This window comes from Triturus cristatus, chromosome 7 (assembly GCF_964204655.1).
Source record: "Triturus cristatus chromosome 7, aTriCri1.1, whole genome shotgun sequence".
Taxonomy (NCBI): domain Eukaryota; kingdom Metazoa; phylum Chordata; class Amphibia; order Caudata; family Salamandridae; genus Triturus; species Triturus cristatus.
The window spans coordinates 1214344460-1214367915 of record NC_140590.1 but is presented as its reverse complement, the minus strand read 5'-3'; the positions used below and the strand labels follow the sequence as shown (position 1 = coordinate 1214367915).

The window sequence follows — 23456 nt, the reverse complement described above, 5'->3', positions numbered from 1 at the left end:
GGAGCGTTTTCTCCGTCCGACTTGTACCCGGTAAAAACACCCTACGTATTTGCAAGTACGATTCGTATGGAAACACCATTTCCGTACGAATCGTAAAAAACACCGACCGAGGAAAAAATACATACCAATGTGATCCGGGACACCTCCGACGTGACGTCGCTACGCACTCAGGCTGCGTTTCACGAACCAGGAAGTACGATTCGTACCCACAGCAGTCCGGACGGCAATATTTTTACGGCACCCAAAAAGTGCCGGGAATGCGAAGTATGCCGCGAAACGAGCAAATTAGGGGGCCCGGTACGTGCCGTACCCCCCCAGCCCCTGTAAGTACGCGCCGAACCCCCAGCCCCCCCGCGGATGTACACGCCGTACCCCCAGCCCCCCCCGCGGATGTACGGTGCGAACCCCCACCCCACCCGTGTATGTACGGCGCGAACCCCCACCAGTGTATGTATGGACCGTACCCCCACCAGTGTATGTACGGACCGTACCCCTACCCGTGTATGTACACCAGTGTATGTATGGACCGTACCCCCACCCGTGTATGTACACCAGTGTATGTACGGACCGTACCCCTACCCGTGTATGTACGGTGCGAACCCCCAGCGCCATACATACACGGGTGGGGGTACGGTCCGTACATACACTGGTGTACATACAGGGGTGGGGGTTCACGCCGTACATACGGGGGCTAGGGGGGGGTTGGCGCGTACATACGGGGGCTGTAGGAATTTTGCAATTTAAACAGACCAATTAGGTGCTGTATATCATTTAATTTTCACACTTTTTGTTTATCAATGTTATTTAGGGGTTAATTTAACTATAGGAGTGGGAGCCTTTTCTCCTTTATGGTCCTGAAGAAAAGTGTTTATTATTTGGGTCATACACCTAAAGCATTTTCCCAACATCCCCATACTTCAATATATCAACTAGGGGAGCAAATTAAGTTTTTTTTCCTACCAGTCTGATATTTTTAAACGCCCCTTTTTTTCATATAATTAACCAACTCCATAATCCAAATCTACATAGGTGTATAGGAACATCTCTTCACAAAGTGCTCCCATTTCTTCGTAGGTAGAAGCATGCCCCTATCCTTAGAAGGGCAGGGATGAACCCTATGATGAAGCATGCCACCATAGGGCAACCCTGATGGGTGAGGCTTTAGAATGGGCATTCTGCCGCTCCGTGTATTCACCCGCAAATGGACACACTCTTCTCCTAGAGCAGAGGTCCTCAAACTTTTGGATGCCGAGACCCCCCTGTCCATATTTTGAGGCATAAGGACCCCCTCCTGACAAACATTTCTAAACCATTTTTAAACCTGTAGGCAGGACTACTAGAATTATGAGGCAGGTGAGGACCAAACTACGTGACAGGCTTGACTAAATTGTGTGGGAAGAAAATGTAAATGAGGTTATGCGATGCTGCGTATTTTGGGATAGCATTGCTTCATTATTTTGACATTTTTTACACACAGTAACACTGAGGGAAGATTTCACCCAATCAGTACCCGTTTATAACCAAAATACAGCAATTACCATCAGAAAGATTTCTAGTCAACCTTTGTGAAGGGCCTTCCACTCTGCAGGAATATGTGCTGCCACATTAGAAGCTCACCTGGCCGGGAGAAGCAGGGGTCCCTTAAAACCCTGGCGGTTTTGTGCAGAGTTAAGCAGTTTACCCAAGCAGCTTTCCTCTCACCCCCTCCCTTCCATCCCTCTCTCCTCTCCTAACCCCGGATCCCTCTCTCACTTTGCAGGCCATTTCCTTTACCTCTTTTTACAACTTCTGAACTCTCCCCATTCAACCTCTCACTTCATCTTTAATCACCTCTTGCCATTCTGTCCTTTCACTGCCCTCATCTCTAACAGTCTCTCCCATTTATCTCATGGCCTCTCTGGCCCTGTCACCTCCTGTGCCCCTCAGCACTTCTCATTCACCTCGTCTCTCCATTCAAATTTTTGTCTATTTGTATCTTACACCTCTCCAGTCCTCCCATTCATCTTTCACATCTCCCCTTTGTTCTAACAGAAGCCCTCCCCTTTGGCTCACACTCACTTCTTGCGTGTCCACATTTCTCTTCGGCAATTCACATTTCTCCTCATCCCTGACCTCTTCAATCAAATTCTCTCACTCCCTTGCTGTCCTCTCTCATCCTCTCATCTTTCCTCACCAAGCATACGGGTCGGACCCGTGTGCTCCTCTCGGCATGTGCCACTCAGCTTATTGTTCCCTAATTCAAGAAGGCATGAGTTGTCTGTCTCGCAGTTTTGATGCAGGCCGCGCAGTTATGGAACGTGCACTCTCCTTTGCTTCGCTCCACCAAGAATCTATTATCATTTAGGATGATATAAAAACCTTTCTCTATGCTCTGTAGGTTACCCCATTTGGCTGGTTCTCCTTCTGTGTGTTTCTCACTTGCCTTCAGGCAGCAGATGGTTATTAGCACCAGGACAACTTTTGGTAACTTTAGCGCACTACAAATGTAAATAATAGGCAGAAGCAGGGGAGTCACTAGACCAGAACTTCGGAAGGGGGGCTAACACTCCCAGTCAGGGCTGGTCCTAACACTGGTCGCACCCGGCGCAACAGTCTTTTTTGATGCCCCACCCCCGTTTCCTCCTTCTCCATGAATTCCTTCACTGCCACTCACCAACAATGCACCTCATCTCTCTATAGCACCTTTCTGACAAACATTTAATTTTTTTATAGCGCAACTCATAGTTTACTCACACTCATTTCTGTGATCTGCATGGTACATATTCTTTGCAGCAGGCACATTAGCCCTCTGCACTGTGTGGGTGTCAAGAGTGACCATGTGAGTGCACAGTGAGCGATGCAACAGTGTGAGAGTAGGGCAAGAGGAGTGACTGCAGGGTGAGTGAGATGGCGTATGAATTTACGTGCGGAAGCAAGTTCAGATTGGGATGAATGAATGTATGATTACTGATGGGCTTGTTTGAGTGAGTTGCATATTGAGCGGTGAGGGGGACAGGTGAGTGAAGTGTCACATGAGTGCAGGATGTGTAGGGTACTCGTGTGACTGCAGGGTGAGGTATAGGGTGAACAGCGCAAGTGCATTGTGAGTGCAGAGTGATCACTGTGAGTGCAGGGTGGGCAGGTGAATGGTGTGAGTGCATGGTGATCAGTGTGAGTGCATTGTGATCGCTGTGAGTGCAGGGTGAGCGTGAAAGTGAAGGGCGAGAATTAGTCTGAATGCAGGGTGCATTCCCAGACCCATGAAGAAACTCAGCATGTTATTGACGGCGGCATAGAGTTTAAGATCTAAGTTAAACTATTGCGGCATTAATCGGGGATCGAGGGTGAAGGAAATAATAATGTGCTGATCCTGCAACAAACTTACAGTCCTATGGTTAGGGTTGCCAGCAGATTATTTTGATGGCCCAGTCGGTACAAAAATAAGCAGTCACCTAAAGCAGTATTTTCAGCACTTATCTGTGCATACTTCGAACAGCAAATATAAATACAAAGCACTTTTAATTGTGTTCTAGGGCTGCCTCAATGATACTGATAATTAAACGAATGCCTACATACTTTTTAATTTATAAGTCTATTTAGTGTCAAGAGGAGATCTTTACAGGCTTTTTAAATGTAAATGTATGTGTCTTGTAAAGCACACTGCTGCCCTGAGGCGTCCTGGCGCTGTAGACCGCTGGGGAACCCGTCCTGGCTATCCCTGTGAGATGGTCCCTCCTGGGTATCTCCAAGGTGAAACCAGGCATCCCCAGCGAATGTGGGGGGCCGTTGTGGAGATGAGGCAAGCTAATGCCCAGAGTTGCCGAGTGTGATCCCTGGTTAGAGTAGGCACCGAGGCGAGAATTATCGAGTCCGCTGGCCCTGGTCCACAACCCTGCCGTGTAGGGAATTGAACCCTGGTCCCGGGCCGTCCTCTGCTTCCGGGTCTGCTGCCTCTAACCAGTGAGCCACACCACTCCACACAGTAGGCATTTTTCTTTTGGCAACCCTACTTTACATTCCTTTTCATTAAATACATTCTCACACTACAGCAGTAAATGTAAAATACAAATGTAAGGAATAAGTGGGGACCCAGGGGGTACTGGAACCAGGAAAAAAACTAAGCCTCTGTAATCCATTTACAAAGGCATGTAAAAATGCAAATGGTCTTTAAAGACCTGTGAAAAACTCGGGCGTGCCGGAGATAAGTCTCCAGACACTGCCCCGAGCCCACAGCAGCTCGAGTTGCACTGCAGCAGCCCGGGCTGAGACACAGGAAGGGGGAAGAGGGGGGCTGAGGCCCTTGGGCCTGGGCAGAAGTGTGACTGGGACGGCGCGACCCCCTTTCCATCACTCCATGGCCCCCCTGGGGGTTGCGCCCCACAGTTTGAAGACCCCTGTCCTAGAGAATGCCCACCTTGCAATTGGGAGAAAGAGACGGAGCTTCATGTCTTTTTCTTTTGCCCGGGTTATACATTAATAAGGAAGCGCTGGCTTGTCTAACTGTGCAGGAATTTAGGGTTTGTTCACTGTGCTGAGGCATTTAGAGTTTTGAAGTCTGACACCCGTAAGCCTATTGTCTTTGCTGTGTCAAGATTTCTGACTTCAATGTGACGTAGGTGCATGACTTTTGTAAAATCGTTACTTTAGTTGCAGCAGCACATTGTTGTAATTTTCTAGGGTTTTAACCTGTATTTTTTTTTACTGTTTTAACCTTAAAATGTATTTAGTTTTACTTTTTATATGTGTATATACAGTTAGTATTTTAAAGGTATGACTCCGATTGCTGCTTCAATTATCTCCTCTGTATGACCCGTATTGAAACTATTCGCACAGTTGTGTTTTTCATACTCATTGTCCTTTGCACCGTATTTATCTTGCACATGCACTTTATCGAGCCGCTGGATATGGAACTATGTCAGTGCCTAATTACAGATTGGGATTTCCTGTTTTTATTGCAAACTTTCATGGTCGTAATGACCGAAATAAAGGTTTCTGAAAGAAAGTTATTTAAAAGAAATGTTTATTTTCCAGTCCTACAAGGAGGATACGCTCTTCTTTCTTCTCCAATAGGAGGGACTCTCTTTTGGTGTTAATTATAACCTTCTGCAGTTATTAATTCATTAACTTACTTTATTTGATTACTTAAAAACAATCATAAAGGAACAAATGAAAATGCACAACCAATAACAATAAAATCCATGCATCATAAATAGATAAATAACATGGAAAAATAAAAATCCATCCAAAAATCTACAGCAAGATGAAGAGAATGTATGGTCGGATCAGAACCAATTCATTCTCTTCGACCTCAAAATGATAGGCTATTACAAAATCTGATGGCTGATTTTAAAAACAAGTCCTCTCTAAAGCATACCTCAGAACAAATCAATAATTGTAAGTGAAGCAACGCTGGTCTGCACTTCTTAACATGTTGACTTTTTAAAATGGGCACCAAAAGTTTACAGCACAGAAGCTCATAAAACTTGCAAAAGAAGTAAAAGTGTGCAAAAGTCTGGGCCGAAACTGCATCACATGGACAGCAACAAATGCTGTAATTGTCGTATTGCCCAAAAGTGAAAGATAATTGCCACATAATAGAGCCTGATTTGATACCAAACAGGAGTGGGTGCTTCCATGATTGGGCAACCAAGTCGAGGTAAAACTCTAGCCATAAGAGGATTGAATCATAACATAGTTCCGCATGTAGGATTTAGGTAGTTCAGCCTGTTCTCTGCAGCATTGCTGTGCAGTCATACATTTCTTGGCAACCAAACCCTATTTTATTTCCTTACCCCAAGTAGAGAAAAGAAATGGGGGTAAATTGTCAAGCTTGATAGAAGAATCCCTAATGTATTTAGGCCAAGAGATTTTCCCATCCTTGAATCATAGGCAAAACAGTTTTTAATTACCGCTTTAGTGATCAAGGCATGCTCATTGTGGAATACTAATGCCCAGAGTAGTAAAGGTACAATGTTTGAGGATCACATCTCCTGGTGTGCTGCGTAATGAGGACTAGTCTCAGTTCCATTAATCTAAACCAGTGATCAGTAAGTAACATTTCTAGTGGTGGCGTTGACGTTGCATACACCACCCTTCGTGATTTGTGATAAAATCTGGACAGTAATCAGCTCTGGTTCAGATATGATCAAATATGAGCCCTTGCTTTCTTAAGAAATAATGTAAGAATAGCAGATATCCCTCCATCACACAATGATACACATGTGACAAGATGGGTATCGGTCACATAGAATTGAAGTGATGCGCAGTTGAGCTCATTGAGGTCCTGTGATGCACTTTCCAGAAAACTGGATAAAAGATTATTTTGGGTTTTTTTCCCAGGGGAAAGCAAGAGTGCAGTCCCCCACTACCAGAAATAATGCAGTTGAGTATTCCACATTTGGGTACATTGCGGGGGTCAACACATCCGGTTTGCAATGGATGAGCCTCACCCTAGGAGAACCACCTTCGTGAGCATGTTGTCTCCCCAGCCAAGTAAGTATTTATTATTAACTAAAATTATTTTGATATACAGTAACATACTGCTAATACCAACTAAACACTTCATGATCCTGATGTCTCCCCTGCCAGGTAAGTATGATTATTAAGTAAGATTATTTTGATTTACAATAATCTACTGCCAATACCAACTAAACACTTCAACTCCATTGACTACATGCCTGTAGCCTGCACTCATGCTTACCAGAGGCAGCGAGCAGCAGTGAGCACCCATCTGCTGGAGATCAGTGACCCACCACACATATGGCGTCTATAGTACTGCATGCTGACCTGCCACGGCCATTCTCCGGTCTGTGCCTGCTCTCCACCAATGATCCGGGTTTGGCTGAAGGAGGAACTACCACACACTGTCAAAGAAAGACATAAATGGGTTGAATTAAATGTGCACATGTGAAGTCAGCAGAACAAGTTAAATACTTTTGTTAAAGCTTTTTCCGGTAGAAAATCTCTAACCAGTGATTTCTCACCTTAAAATATTCCCCAGGCATTAGACTGGATGCGGAAAACTTTGAGCAGTTCCTCTGCATGCCCAGAGGTGGCACAGTTCAACTCCGCGACAGCGTCATCCGGTACGGAAGTGATGTTGCGGTGCCTACATAAGCGCTACTCTGGCATGCTGCAATCAGCTACTTTTGGGCATATTTCCACCCCAAAACATGAAGCTACGAGCAGTGGGAGCTCCTCAGCTAAGGCGGAGGGGCGTCACTCCACTGCTCTTGGGAAGTGTAAAAAAAGTAATAAGAGAAGATATTTCTGTTATTATCATTTTATTTCTTATATCGGCCAGGTTGGGAGGGGCCGGTTGGGAGGGGTGGGTCTGTGACTCACATGACATCATGGAGTGGTTGCTGAACGGAAGGCAAATACTCATACTCAGGAGGTCAAAGTATCCGACTCTTTGAGCCCCATCGGTGCCACAAGAATGACCTGGGCCGAGTCGTTCCTATCCTTATTGGGAACTATGGGCAGGAATGGTATCGACTGGAAAGTGTACATGAGTCCTGAGGCCCACTTAAGGCATAATGCGTCTCTGAATGGGTACGCTTTAAAAACTCCAAAGCACAGAAGAACAACTCCTGGTGTCACTGCCTCTCGTGATCGGCAAGTCAATGATGGCTGAGTGCCTCCGCCCTGGTGTTCAGAGATCATTGTAGGTGGTCTACCAACAGAAAACTATCCTGGATCTCCGGCCAAGCCCAAAGTCTCAGAGCCTCCTGACATTGAGCCAGTGGCTCACCCGGCCGGCATATGGCTGTATCACATGGCGCTGGTATTGTGCTTGGACTCCTGACCCAACCTGCCCTTGATAGATAGGAGGACGGATTTCAGTGCCAAGCAAATCGATCTCAGCTCCAGAAAATTGATACAGAGCAGAGACTATGCCGGAGACCAAAGTCCTCTGATATCCACCTCTCCCAGATAGCCGCCCCAACCCAGCAGTGATACGTTTGTAACCACTGTGAGTTCCAGGTGGGGAAGATGGAAGGCTCTGCCACTGGTCCACTTGCAGTTTGTCAACCACCACCGCAGATCTTTTGCAGTCTCCTCCGATATCTGGACCAGATCCGAGAGATTTTCCTGATGCCGCATCCACTTGGACTTTAGATCTGTCTCACCAAAATTCAGGATAGAGGCTAAAACATTGGAATCTTAGTCTGTCATTAAATATTCTGCACTCACCACTCCAGAGGGTATGCCCGGAACTGCTTAGCAAAGCTTCTGAGAGGGAGTCAGGTGTGACTTTGGCAGATTGATAGTGAACCCCAGCGAATGCAGAAGGTTCGCCTTAGTCTGGAGGTGAGGGATGACTGCCTGGGGTGAGGCCCTCTTCAGCAGGCAGTTATTGAGGTAGTGAAGACTGGAACCCTTGAGTTTTGCAAATGTGCTTGAGCCACTGCCATCACTTTTGTGTAAACCTGAGGTGCACTGGTAAAGACAAAGGGGAGCACAGCGAACTGAAATTGCCCATAGACCACCGTGAACCGCAGATAATTCTTGTGGGATGGCAGGACAGGGATGGGAAAATACATGTCCTGTCGGTCAAAAACTTCCATCCAGGATCCAGGACAGAAAGAACCTGACTCCACAGAGGCATTTTAAACTTCTCTTTCTACAGGAAATAATTGAAAAGGCACAGGTCTAAAATAGGATTCACTGGCAAAATATCGACTACAAAAATTTCAAACTACAAAAATATTGAGTCAAAAATATTTAATGCAAAAATATCGACTTCCTATACTTATAATTAAAATTACAAAAATATTGGGGGGAAATATCTTTGTCACTAATATAGTTGTCTAAAATATCGATTTTTAAATATATGTAAACTTAATAGTAAACAAAAATGTAATTTATTAAACCAATATAATAAAAATAAAATAAATAGAATAATTTTTAAAAACAACATAACAATCATGAATAATAAAAAAAATTAAACAAACATATGTATTAATATATCTATTTATTTACATATATCTAATTTAATAATATTATTACAATAATATTTTTAATTTATATTATAATTTATAACTTTTCTAAATGGAATTATATAAATAAATATGTATATACATATATTCAATAACAATTTATAAAAAAAGAAACCGTTTTAAATGCAAATAAATAATGAAACAAAATAAAACAAATTAACTACAAATATTATAAACATTAGTAATTATAAATATTATTATTTTAAATAAACAAAAATATACTAATATAAAAGTAAACTAGAATAAAATAAACTAACATTTTTTTAAATGAATACATGTACTATTCCCAATACATTTATACAAGAGCAGGCAAAGGGGCCTATTAGGATGGCGGGCGGATTGCCCCAGCTGGGCTGGCGGTAACCACTGCCAGCCCGGTGGGGGGGATCCGCCCGCCATCCTTCCATGATTGACCCCCCGCCATATTAGGATGGCTGGGGGGTCCGCGCCGGACAGGAAGACCGTCCGCAGCTTTTCCGCTGGTCGACTCGTTGACTGGGTGGAAAACTGACACAATATGTAGGCGGTGTCTGTAAGACAGTTTACAGCACTGCCCGCCGCAATGTAAAAAATGCATGATGCGCCCACCAGTGTGGCGGGCGCATCCTAATTTGAATGGTGGGACCGACGCACCTATGGAGGGCGGTCCCTTTTGCCGTTGTCTGCCCGCCATCGTAATAGAGCCCATAGTGTCATACTCAGGAGGTGTAAAATTTACAAGTCCAACCACACTCAATACAACAGTAGGGAAAGTGTTGGATTGTGGAGGGGTCAAATTTACTATTCCTACTCCAGTCGGTGCTACAGTAGGGAAAGTGTTGTATTGTGGATGGGTTAAATGTAGTACTCCCACTCCAGTCAGTGCAACAATAGGGAAAGTGTTGGATTGTGGAAGGGTAAAATTTACTATTCCCACTACAGTCAATGCCACATTAATGACAAATAAAATATCTTAAACAAAATGAAAATAATTTAAAAAAAGTAAACAAATTAAAATATATGTTGGATAAAAAATACAATTATATTTAATATTAAAAATGTAAAATTAATTAACTTCCCACCCTACAAATTAAAAAAAAACTTATTTGCACAATTAACATATTTATTTATCAACTAAACAAATATTATTTATGAAAAACTAAATGTAAATTCATTAAAATGAATGAACTACCCACCCTTCACCCCTACAAGCCCCACAACCCCCACCTAAATTAATAACACAATTAAAATAATTAATTTACAATTAAAACATTATTAGTATTTAACACGTAATTAACAACAATAATTTACTCCCCAGCCTTTACCCCAATAAAGCCCACAACCCAAACCTAAAAAACATTTAATTAAACAATTGACATATTTAGTTAACAATTAAGTAATGAATATTAATTAACCACTAATTATTAATTACTAAAAAATAAATTACTTCCCACCCTTTATACCTATAATCCCCCAACCCACACATAAAAAATAATTATACAATTAACATATTTATTTATCAATTAATCAATTAATAATAATTAACAGCTAATTAATAATAAATTAAAAATAAATTACTTTCCACCCTTTACCTCTATAACCTCACAACCTGCATAGCTATCACTGTCTCTGCTGCTGCTAGCACCGGGACACCCCCGTTGGGTGTAGCCTAACGCTTTATAAGTGGTAATAATAATAATAAAAAAATGTAAATACACAATTAAAATAAATAATTATCAATGAATTAATTAATGTTAATTTACAACCAATAATTAAGTAATTAAAAATAAATTACTTTCCACCCTTTACCCCTATAAACAAACACCACAACCTGCAAAAAACATTTGCATAAAAAAATTAATAAAACAATTAACATCAAATATCAATTAAATAAATAATATTGATTAAAAAATAATCATTAATATATTATAAATAAATTACTTCCCACCCCACAACCCTCTACTGAATTAAAAAACACAAAATGTAATTAAGTTAAATTTCATAACTACTAAAAATGTAACTCATATAGTAAGAAACAAACAATATTTAGCAAAAATTACATCATATACATTTCAAACATATACTAAAAACATAACCATAATTAAAAAACAATATTTTAAACAACTATATTTTTACAAACTATGTTAATGACTTCTATAATTTAAAAATCAATATTACTTACCTTAAAATCGTGACAACGATATTCTTGGTGACAATATTTCCATGCCACGATATTAGTGACTCGATATTCTTGCAAGCTGATATTTTCTGTTTGATATTTTGTCTCTGCACCCTAAAATAGGCTTGAGGCCACTGTCCTTCTTGGGCACCAGAAAATGCTGAGAATAGCAACCATGTTCTACGTCTGGAGAAGCTCCCTCTTGATGGCCTCTTTGGCCAGAAAATCCTTTACTTCCTGACAAAGTAACAAGAGACAGTCCTCCATCAGCTGCCCTAGGGATGGTGACACAGGTGGGCTGTTTCCACAGAAAAAAGGGCATAACCCAGCATCACAATCTGACGCACCCAGTTATCAGATGTAATGTCCGTGCTTTGGGGAAGATGGTGCCTGATCCTGATGGCAATGGGGTAGCTGGGCAAAGTGGAGGGCACACTGAAGAGATGTGGAGGCTGCGGCAGCCAGAGAGGCGAGAAATCGGTCAGCACACTGGATGTAGCACCTGCATCCATTTTAGGATCTGCAACCCTGTCCAAGAAAGGACAGGGTGTCCTGCTGAGTAAATGGGTAAGGTTGATACTGTGGATGCCCAAAAATGCCCTGACTGCTTCTGCTGCATAGGCGAAAAGACTCCTGTTGGGGGCCACCAACCCATTTCTATCCTTTTTAACTTGTTTTAATGTAAATTTGAATTAGATTCATGTTAATTAATGCATTGATATAATCGCTCTTGTACATTGTGCATATTGGTGGATGTGCCGCCCTTTTATGATTTAAACCAAATCAAATAAAAGTAATTTTTCAATTCAATTAAATTCCTGTTGGGGGCCACCAGTCAGCGAAAGGCCAAGAGATCTGCCAGTGACATGGCTCTCGTAAAGCAAGAGGGAGCCTCTGTATGGAAAATCAATGAATGGCGACTGGATGTCCATCAAAAACCCAGTGGACCGCAAGTAGGTTTGGCGGCGCACTGCCACTGTCGAGGCCATTGATTAGGGCTTGATTAAGAATGACTCGTATCTCCTCTGGGAGCATAGAGAACAATATGCCCACTGAATCTCACAGTGCACTGGAATATTGGCCCATGAGGCATGTGATGTTACCTGACCGCAAAGCCAAGCTGGTGGAGAAGAAACTATGAGGCATATTTACAAGCCGCTATCGCCGCCACAATGTCACTTTATTCACAAGGCAACTTCAACGCCGCCTTGTAAAAAAGGCACCCTTTCTCGCTATACTCAGCGTGAAAGCAGCAGGCAACTGGTGTTGTGGTGGGTGTTCCATGCAACACCCATTGATTTTAATGCTGCCCCATATTTACAAGGGTGGCATAAATATGGGGCAGTGCAAACATTAAGACAAGGTAAAACCTGGTCTTACCTTGGCACAACGGGGAAGTTTTTTTGATTTTGCCTCGTTTTTGCTGTTTCCATGTGTGCTCTGTTGTGCAGCATACATAGAAACAGCAAAACCCATTTGTTTATGTGCAGAAAGCTGTCCTTTTCTGCACATGAACAATCAATTAAAAAAATGATGTTTTGCAACTTATATGCTTGCTGCATTAAGCAGCACACATAGAAGTTATAAAACACCATTTCAGATTGTTTATACACAGAAAGGTGTCCCTTCCAGCACATAAACAATTATTCCCCTCAACGCAGGCACCCTTGCACTGTGGTTCAAGGGCGCCTGCGTTGGCGTTAGGCAGCTAAATTAGCCCCAGCACAGGGGGAAATGCAAGGCTGCACCGTATTCTTGTAAATACGATGCAGCCCTTCATTTCAGAAGTGGCGGATTGGAGCGGAAAGCCAAGAAGCTAACGTCGAGCTCCACCACTTCTTTGTAAATATGCCCCTATATTTCCTGAACACATCCAGCTTCTTGGATTCCTGGTTCGGAGGGGTGGACAGGAATGAACTGGGATTAACCTTAGCTGTGGAGGCTCTCTGGGAAAGGTTGCTCTGAAAGGAAAGATGAGTCTCCTGGGTTGGAGCGGTGTCACTTGTCAATCATTCTGCCCCTGTACAAAGCTTGACCAATGTCTTGAGGAAGACGTTAGTAAGGACTTCATTGAAGGGGAGGAGAGGCTCTGCCAAGCTTGTTCCTGGTTGTAGCAAACTCATCAAGATGTTGGGCTTTATCTCGATGGCAGGTAGGGGTATGTCGAGGAACTTCGCCACCATGCACATCACTATAGCGAATGAGCCTTCCTCTAACACTGGACCTAGATGGGAAAGCATACCAGAGCCTAGAGAGATATGCAAACCACTGGCATCACGCTGCTCCTCATACCAGTTTTCAGAGGCCTCGTCCAGAGAACTAAACTCTTCCCACTCAACATCCCACCTCGGGAAGAAGGGTGAGTCTAAAGGTGATTGAAGTGTGTCCAGGGTCTAAGATAAGGCCTGGACGGTGCTGGTATCAACACTAAACTTTGCTAGAGGGGTGTGGTGTCAGAGTCGGGGATGACAATAAGCTCTTTGTCATCAAGTGTCTTCAGTTACGTCAGGGTCAGCACCGGTACTGAGGTTTCAGGGTGGGAGTAGGCACCAATGATGGAATAGAATCTGGGAAAGGGTCCAGAGACCACCTCCAGCAGGGGCGCCTCTCAGCTCTGTGAGGCCAGAAGGTGCACAAGGTGTTAAATCCATTGGTTTTGGAGGGGACATGTTCCCTAAACACACTGGGAGCAAAAGCTCAAAATAGCTCCACAAAATGTCAAAAAAAGTTGTCCTCAAAAAGTGACTCAGGTAGCTATCTGGATCCATGCTGTTGGCACAGACAGAAAGGAACACTTCCAACCCAGATGATGCTGACGCGAAGCTGAATTATGCCACCTCCTGGAACACAGAGGTACTGCTCAAGAATTTCCAGATCCAATGTAATGCCTGAGGAATATTGTAAAATGAGGAAACTGCATTTAGAAATCTGTAGCAGAAATATGATTTCATATGTGTGTAGATTTTCCAATAACAGTGTGCAGGCGCAGAGCAATCAGTGGAAGATTTAGGGCATGCAGACAGCTTTATAAAGTATTCAGTCACTTGTAAAACAATGAGAGTAAAGAGAAGCAAAGATAGACAGTTCATGGTGGTTTACCAGCAATCTCACTCTGAATCCTTTTCTCTGACCCATTGTAAGATATGAAGTGTCCTCACCCCCCCCGGCTTTCTGCTGATTATCCAAAGAAAATAACACAAACCCTCCATGCCTGTCCTTCAGCACTATTATTGGCAACCATTCCCACTGCTCTATCGTACCTCAAAGCAGGATGCAGCCTCCAGGAATAAATGAATAATGTTTTGTATGATTAATTAAAATCTTCACAATAATAAAATAAAAAAAATAAAAAGACATTACAATATAATGAATAGCTTAAAACTATTATGTAGTTAAATAATTATGCTTTCGTTTTCCCATTGTGCAAAAAGATGGAAAAGAGGTAATGAGCCAAAATTATCTCTAAGGTACTGATCGACCACATATATTCTAACAATGTATAAAATTCAAGCCAAACTGCAAAGTGCCTAGGGTGTGAGAGCTCCACCAACCAAGGGTGTGGCATGCATGAGTATGAAGGCTCAACCATGGCCTTTTCTACAACAACCCATTCACTGCCACTTAATACATATCTGAGGTGGAAATAAAGTGCATAGTTAGATCTAAATGCAAGTGGTGTGACAGTGTTCAATTAAGACCAATGTGGACAATGCCTTATTGTAAATTGCCCCTAGTTCTGGCCGTAGATGGGATAACAGCATTTCAAGTTCAATTCAGAGTGTACAGTGGATTAATGTAGCTTGTCCCAACCATACTATTCTAGTAGTAGGTGTTACAGAGGCTGGAAGAGTTCAAGTGTTGCATGCGCTTAGCTGCTCCCCTAAAATGGAGTAACATTTTGCCATTCTTGCTAGTTCCATTGGGACCTCACATGTGTAAACCTTGAAGAACACGTCCCTGTAGGAACTTAGTTAATGCTTTAGAAATAGTGGTTTCAGCATAATGTGTCTGTCGGTTAACAACGCTGGGCAGCAGAATAATAGGTGGCACAGGGAGGCAGATTCATGCTTTTGGACATCAAGTGCACTCGGAATTCCCATAATGGTGGGGCCAACAATCTCATATTGAGTATATTATTTAAAGCAGGCCTGCCCCGGGGAGCTTTAAGTAGGGCTGAAGTGCTGCAGCCTTGTGTGATTGGATCAAGCTGGACCCCCTAAAATGTTTGAGGCCTCCTGCAAATCAAGGGCTTTAGATAACTGACTTCCATGAGCTAGATGCACTTTGGCTGTTGGTGAGTTACCGCCGTGTGAATGGAGAGACCTTAGTTTAGGTTCAGAGATCTGAAAGCCATCTGCTAATATCTTGACCAGAAACTTAATTCTGCTTTAAAATTGCAGCCTCCAGGAGGGATAGAAAAGTTTGCGTAATGGCATTACAAGCTAAGTAATCAAGACATTACCTCATTTTGGGCCAGATGTACAAAATCATAGGTTTGCAATTCCCTAATAACAAATTTTAGTGATTCGTTATTAGGAAATCGCAACCAGCGATGTGCAACAATGTGTTTAACATTGTTAGCGATTCCCAGTAGTTTGCAATTGACCTACCTCATTAATATTCACGAGATAGGTCGCAATATGCGATCTATTGTGATTCTTTAAAAACACGGGGATAGCGGCCTGCTGGGGACAGCAGACCACCATGTCTCTGTTTGCTTTTAAATAAAGTGATTTTATTTTCTTAAATACAGCCTGTTTTCCTTAAAGAAAAATGTGATGATTTTCAAAAAGAAAAATGAAAAACTTTGTTCTAATTTTTCAAGAGTAGGCAGTGGTCCGTGGGACCACTACCTGTTCTTATAAAAGTTTTCAAACATATTCACAAAGGAGAAGGGGTCCCCAGGGGACCCTTCGGTTTGTGAATGGGTTCCAACCTACTAGTAAGCAGTAAAATACGAATGTTTTACTTCCATATTTTGGTCACAAAACATTCACATATACCACTGCGAGTCGCTAATAGAAAGGGATGCAGTTAACGCGCCCCTTCTTAATACCGATTCAGTAATCCATTGAGTGATTTGGTAATAGGGTTTGGTACCCAGTAAATTGCTTTGTTCCAGTCTCCATCAGCCCAATTTGGAGAATCGGGCCGTCTGTGACCTGAAAAAATCTTTGTACATCTGGCCCTATAATCCCTACGATGTTGGGGAATACAAAATATATCAGATAGTGTAAGAAATTGGGGTATTAGTTGAGGTGGTCAGTACTCACCTAAAGTACTAACAACAATCCTTGTCAGGGTGAACCACTAAAGTCACTCTATACACCTAAGCTCAACCCCCTGGTAGCTATGGCACACAGCAGACAGGCTTAACTTAGAGGCAATGTGTAACGTTAAATCACAGATCAATAAATACCCCCAAAACGAATTAGAAAAATAGAATAAGATTTAATAAACATATTTACACTAAATTGACAAAAATCAAATAAGGAGGACCAGAGATGTACATTTTTAAAGTTTTAAGTATAAATAACTCCAAGAAGCACAAAGTGCCAATGATAGCCAATGATTGCAGTAGAACAGGATCTAAGCTTAATTGAACTTTGACTACAATGGAGCTCAGGTCAGATATAGTAACCAGGTTTGCCCTGGTAAAACATTTTATATTCTACTTTTAGTCCTTTAAGACCCAATCCACTACAGGAGTAAACTTCTAAAGCCACACAGGACCTCAAGGAAAGCACTTAGAGACTTACAGGGTAGCAAGCTTTGGACAACAGGAGAGTCCAGTCCCAATCCAGTTGCTACTTGTCAGCTGGGCTGTGGTGCAGGAAAAGGCCTCTTGTAGGTTGATGTGTCCCTGTAGCTTTACCAGGAGGTCATTCTGATGACCCCTGGTGTCCACATCTTTGTCCTGACTACAAAAGAGAGCAGGTCCATTCTCCTGGGCACTTCTCAGGTCACAGACAGCAAGTTAAGTACTCTTTTGATCTTCTTCAGATCCAGAAGTGTTCTGAAGTAGGTGCCACATGTATGCTTAGCATGAGCTAGAAGGTGGGAATGACCAATATCCTAACCAATGGGGTAGGTCCCTGGGACAAACTCTACCCACTTTGGACATTTTCATTATGCCCAAAGTCTTCAGCCACACTGAACTTGGGCTCTGAGGAATGGTGGTGTATGGGGAGTGCACTATGGTAATCCTGGTGCACTCCCACATCTAACACTAAAATCCAGTTTTAGTGCGTCCCTGTACCAACAGCAAACTCAAAAACTGGAGTGTTTTAAAATTAAAGCTGAGCTTTCAGCAAAAAGGCAGTTGATACACACACATGTTTTGTCATTCTGTTTCCCTCCTTTGAAACGTGCCCCAAATCTTATTTGTATACCCAGCAGCCCTGACAAACAGGATGTGACACTGTAATGTCAAAGAGTCCCACTCTAATTGGGGCCTGACTGTCCAGCAGGACAACAGAAGAGCCCTCACCTGGTGTCAGCTAACAATTACCTGTGGCACAGGAGGCTTCTCTGAGGTACCAAGTGTAATATGAGAAATCCCAGCAGACCTGTCAGGCAGGATGTGACATTCAAGCTGGACTTGACTCTTTTTAATGTCAATGAGGATCCTCCCTGCCTGACCTGCATATTTTATTAGGTTCAGATCACTATGATCTTCCCTTTCAGGTCCACCTATTGTTTGCTCATTATGTTACATTACCATTATATTGGATTTCATTTAACCAATAAAAAGAATCCTTGAAATAGTTCTCTAGCGGTTTCCTAGGTTGAGATACATTTATTAAACTTAATATCATATTCCAATGATTTCCTATGTTGTAGCTAACCCTGCTAGAATGAGCCTTTTGGACCTTTTCACCAAGTGGACATGTTTAACAATAAGCCTTTACATATCCTAATTTTAAATGCCATGAACCCCCACCTTTATGGATAATAAGATCTACTTGGGGATGACATATAAATATTTAAAAGGAAGGTTTAGGCCCATCAAAAGAGGTAATTTTGAGAGGTTGAATTTACTAATAAAACCTGCACAGCAAAGGCTACTGGCGGCAGGCCTGCAGTCATGTTCACATTGGCACAGTAGTGGCAAGCACAATCGGTGCTGCAGTCCACTAGTGACCTTTAACAAACAGGCTCTGGGTGCACCTTAGTACCATATAATAGCAATTTATAGGTATGTTAAATATGCCAAGCAGGGCTAGACCAATTTTACCATGTTGAAAGGAAGAGCAAAAGCACTTTACCACTGGTTAGCAGAGTTAACGTGCAAAGAGTTCTATAGCCAGAAAAATAGGGTTCAGTAAAAAGGCAAAAAGAAAACATTGGGGAGACTCTGCAAAAAAGGGTGTCTTTCCAACAGACAGCTTTGATACTTTCAGCTTAATGTAACATAAGCAAATGTAAAAGATCAAATATGTTATATTACCAACAACGTAAGCATGTAAAATGGCAATGAAAGCCTTGTTCTCATAAATCCCTAGTGTTCCCCACCTCCATCCCTTAGTGGATGAACAAAATAGGAAGAAATCAGCATGCAGCTCAGCAAATATACTTCAGGGTAGCACCCGGGGGGCCCTGTTGAAGAAACAAACATATTCTCCTGTGGGCATCAGAGTGATGATCTTTTAGAGGGTGCTCATCTTCACTATTGCATCTTTCAGATTATTGATGGACCTAAATCCCTTGATATCATATGTGCTCAGAAGATTTGTGATCTTTTTGCAGGACTTTTTCTTTTGGTGGGACTGGGACAATGATCCTCTTCTGCAAAAGATCCTGAGTGCACATCCATCCACCTCACTTTCTGACATCATTTGAGGAAACTGTTGTGTTCAGCACACTGGAATAAAGCATGGTATAGTAGAACTCCAGTATGTGTATGTGTACAATGGCCAGCATCCACTTGGTTGAAATGGAGTCCTTCAATGAAAAGGCAAAAGGGAATCCTGACATAGAGCGGATTGCTGCCCCTGCACAGAACAGCGATCACCACAGGCTTCAAATGAGACTTCCCTGGCTGACAATGTCTAAACCCAGAGGGATGTCCTTGTTGGAACCTGGCTGGGCCTGGTAATTCTTCCTCCTGTATTGTCTGGATGACTTTAGATATGAAGAAGCCCTAGTGGCACAGGTTTCCTCTTCTCAAAGGTCTTATGAAACGTTTTCCTCGGTAAAGGTCTTAGGGGCATATCATCAACGGCCAGAGTTAAAATTATCGCTGCTTTTGCATCCGTTTTCGGGAGAAAAGCGGCGATAATTTTAACGCCCTATCAGCATGGGCACACTAACGCATGAATCCATGCTGTAGGGCCCATTATCCTTTCACCTCCCATCGCTAATGAGATGCGAGGTAGGCGTTCCCGTGTGAAAGACACACGAAATACAGAGAAAATATTTGGTGACAGAGGTTCTCCCTATCCGCAAGAAAATCGCTAGCCGGCCTAGAGATATTTAAAATAGCGCTATCAGGCATTATCGCAGGTTTCTTACGCCTGCTATTTTTCCGACTTGGCTATGTTCATAATGGGAGGTGGATTATTATGCTGAGTCCACATCTCCCTATCAGCAATGTTTTTGTGTATCTCTCTTTTTTATCGCAGGTAATCCTGCGATATTGCCCCTCTACGCCGATATTGCCTGGATTTCTATCGCCTCGGCGATGCACGTTGCTGATAGTGCGCTCACCGGGCAATAGAATCCGGTGATACGCAGCGTTAATTTTCTGCACGCTAAACACGGCCAGTGATAATTATAGCTGGCCGTTGATGATATGCCCCTTAATACTGTTCGTATGAGGCAAAAAAGACACCGTTTTTACCAGCTAACGCACACCAAATCTTATTTACACGAAGAGTGAGGCGGATTGGCTCACAAATAAAAGTCTTTGAGGGGGATTGTATCGTTGTTCATTTTAGAAACCCTAGCATAGTAGGTAAAATCCATGCAAAGGCAGCATCATTACCACAGTTTGGACACAATGTGGCAGCTTTCCCACTAGGGTTTTTCTATTGCCATCTACGAAGTAATAATCTTCCTTGTGCTAACATTCGTGCTAAAACCCAAAATGTACAGGTACCAAGACCACTCTACCCATGTCATCCACACCCTCATGATCAGTTTTTGTCAAACAGATACCATGTACTGAGCATTATGGAAGACAATGACTGACTTAGGGGCATATCAACAAGGGCTTTATCTCTGCTTTTTTGGCTTTAAAAGCCAAAAAAGGAGAGATAAAACTAGCGCCCTATCAACAACAGGGTGCTAACATGCAAATTTGCATTTTAGCACCCTTTTACTCTACGCTTCCCCTTGCATCTCTAATGAGATGCAAAGGGGGCGTTCCAGAGTAAAATAATAGGAGAAATGTCGCTAAGCGACATTTCTCCTATTATCAAGAATGTCGCTAACCCTGTTAGAGACAAAAAAAGCAGCGCTAACCGCGGTTAACGCTGCTTTTTGACATCTGGTATTTTTCTGACTTAGCCATGATATCCTATGGAAGGAGGATATCATGGCTAAGTTTGCCTGTCCCTATCAACAAGGTAACGTGAGATTATCGCTGGGTTTCCAGCGATATTCTCACGTTAGCCTGTTAGCGTGAGGATTTTTATCGCTATTGAGATAAGCGTTGCTAATAGCACGCTATCTCAGCGATAAAAATTCACGCTAGCCGGCGATAATTATCCTAGCGCTAAGTGCGCTTAGAGATAATTATCGCCGGTTGTTGTTGATATGCCCCTTAGTTTTATAGACCATAGTCCAGACGACCCTGGGAAACCCTGCAATGTGGAGGTATCCAAGGTACTGCAGTGTAATATGTACATCAATGGCAGTAAATGCTGTCCTGAACTAGCTATCATGTGTAGGAAGGGTACACCCAAGTTAGATTATACTAATACCAACCGGGAGACCTGCCCCACTCCCAGTACAGCATTAGGTGTGGTCATAAATACAAGCCCACATGATGATGGGAGAGGAAAATTCAGGTTTGCTACATGGAGCGTGAATGGGCTTACTAACAAAATACGGAAGATTGATTGGATTATTACTATATCTGAAACTGATATTCTATGTTTGCAGGAAACTTGGTGTACTAAACTGGTTTATGTCGAAGGGTACTCGTCATACTTCTCAGAAGCAATATCCACACATGTTGGGCAGGCAAAAGGGGGGCTCCTGTCCCTTATCTCTAGCGCCAAGACACCTCCGGGTATTTGTGCGCTTTTATAAATCCTGTTAACATTAACATTTAACAAAATCCTGGTAATCATAAAAACAAAATCTAATCCGGATCCACTTTTTCTAATACTGTGGCTGAAGAAAGAGGGTGAGAATGATCTGGTTTTAATAAACGTTTATAATAAAAAAAATGGATCATACCTGTAGTAGGGTTGTAAGGGCCCTTGACCACTGTCTGAAACCATTTTTAAATATTATAAATACTAACTTTACATTATTATGGGCTGGAGATTTTAATATCCAGGCCTGTACATTATCTGATACCTGATCATGTGGCCATTCTTACCAGACTGGTAGAGGGAGTGACCACTTCTGTCATAATGAGTATGGCAAAGCCCTGAACTTCATTGTTGCCAAATATGACCTACAGCTCCTAAGGTGTGGGTCTGATAATAATGGAGAATGAATTCCAACTTTTATTGGGAGGTCATCAGCCACTACCATTGACCATGTCCTGATATCCGCGGCAGCTAATGCCTTATGTGATACATCAACTATAACCGCGGTGGCTCTAAGTGACCATAACCTGATCTCATTATCACTGCACTTTTAGGGCAAGCGGGTGGATTTTTTTACCATAGCAAATAACATTACAGTAAATAGTCCAAACGAAGTAAGAATTAAATAGGAAGGAATCGATCCTTGGACCATACTACAAAAAATTGTTCAGAAGAAACGTAGGGGAATTGATTATTGTCTCCAGGAGATCATTCTACCAAAACTTCTAGTTAAAGAATTTAATGATATCTCCAGCTCTATAAAATAGTTTTTGACCCTGCCACCCGACCAGGGTAGGATTTACTAAAATGGGATGGTTCGACTCTGCCTGCACTAAAGCACATCAAGCTCTTAAACATGCCCTGAATAATCCCCTTACCATGGTCATTAGAACACAGTGTTTTCAATATATTCATGCTCTGGTCGCTATGAAAAAGACGGTACAGGATAAAGCATGGGTTAACTTTGCACTTACGGCAGAGACCAAGAATTCCAAGCTGTTCTGGGACACTGTGAATGCGCCATTCCTAAAAAATTAAGACATCTCGGAGTTCAGCTGTAATGTCGCTTGTGATAGTTGGGTAGTCCACTTCTCCAATATATTTAGACAGAATACTGAGTATACAGCAAATATGGAAAATGATTGGGGGGTAGTAAAGCCTGATATTTCTCTTGAAGATGTCATGCTGGCTTTACAAGCCAGCGCAGCGGGAAGGGCTCCGGGGCCAGATGGAGTGCCAGTCGATGCATATAAATCTGCTGCTGATCTCTGGGGACCTATCCTGACTAGAGTTTTTAATTCCCCATTGAAGGACAGAATTTCATCCTCCTGGGAGACATCTTTTATAACCCAAATATATAAAATGGGGGACAAAGCTGATCCCAAAATCTATCCCCCAATCCCACTCCTAGACTCCTCGATGAGGCTCATGAGTAGAGTCATATTACTAAGATTAGAGGACCGGGCATCAAAACAATCGATTCTGACCCTGGTCTAGTATGGTTTTAGGAAACAAGTGGGGAATGCAGAACAATGTATCAATCTCGAGCTTTTAATTGGGAAATATACCAGGGCGAAAAAGAGTTTTCTATATTTATGCTTTGCAGACTTGAGTAGCACCTTTGATCTAGTAGATTATAATCTATGATGGGCAACACTGATTTCTACAGGTGCACCAAGACCAATTGTGGGCTTCCTCTCACGTCTTTATGAGAAACTATCTAGCCAAGTTAATTTCTGCCCACAAGGGGAATGCATGTCAAAATTCAAAGTGGGGAGTGGAATCAGACAGGGCTGCATCCTGGCACCACTGCTGTTTTCATTATTTATTAATGGGGTGGATAGCCATCTACAGTCAGTACAGGCTGATGCTCCCAAGGATGCAGGGCTTTCAATACCAGTGCTGCTTTATGCCGACAATGCAGTACTCCTAGCCAGAACACCAGTGGGTCTGCAGAAACTGATGAACGCTTTTGGGGAATACATTGCTTCAGAAAAAAATGGTTATAAATAAAACTAAAACATTTACCATGGTCTGTGGTCAAAGGCGGAA

General features: G+C 42.5%; 1 protein-coding gene and 1 non-coding gene across 2 annotated transcripts in view; both read right to left on the bottom strand.

The window, feature by feature from the left end:
• Positions 1-23456, bottom strand: part of LOC146811634 (transmembrane protease serine 9-like) — a 1785969-nt gene that overhangs the window by 861407 nt on the left and 901106 nt on the right. Inside the window, exon 10 of the mRNA XM_085618610.1 lies at positions 6680-6842. Within this exon, the coding sequence (XP_085474736.1) occupies positions 6680-6842 (163 nt within the window). The remainder of the gene's footprint in view (positions 1-6679; positions 6843-23456) is intronic.
• LOC146811638 (U1 spliceosomal RNA) lies at positions 6316-6479 on the bottom strand. Its single transcript, XR_014967194.1, has one exon. It is a non-coding gene; the product is annotated as a U1 spliceosomal RNA (small nuclear RNA).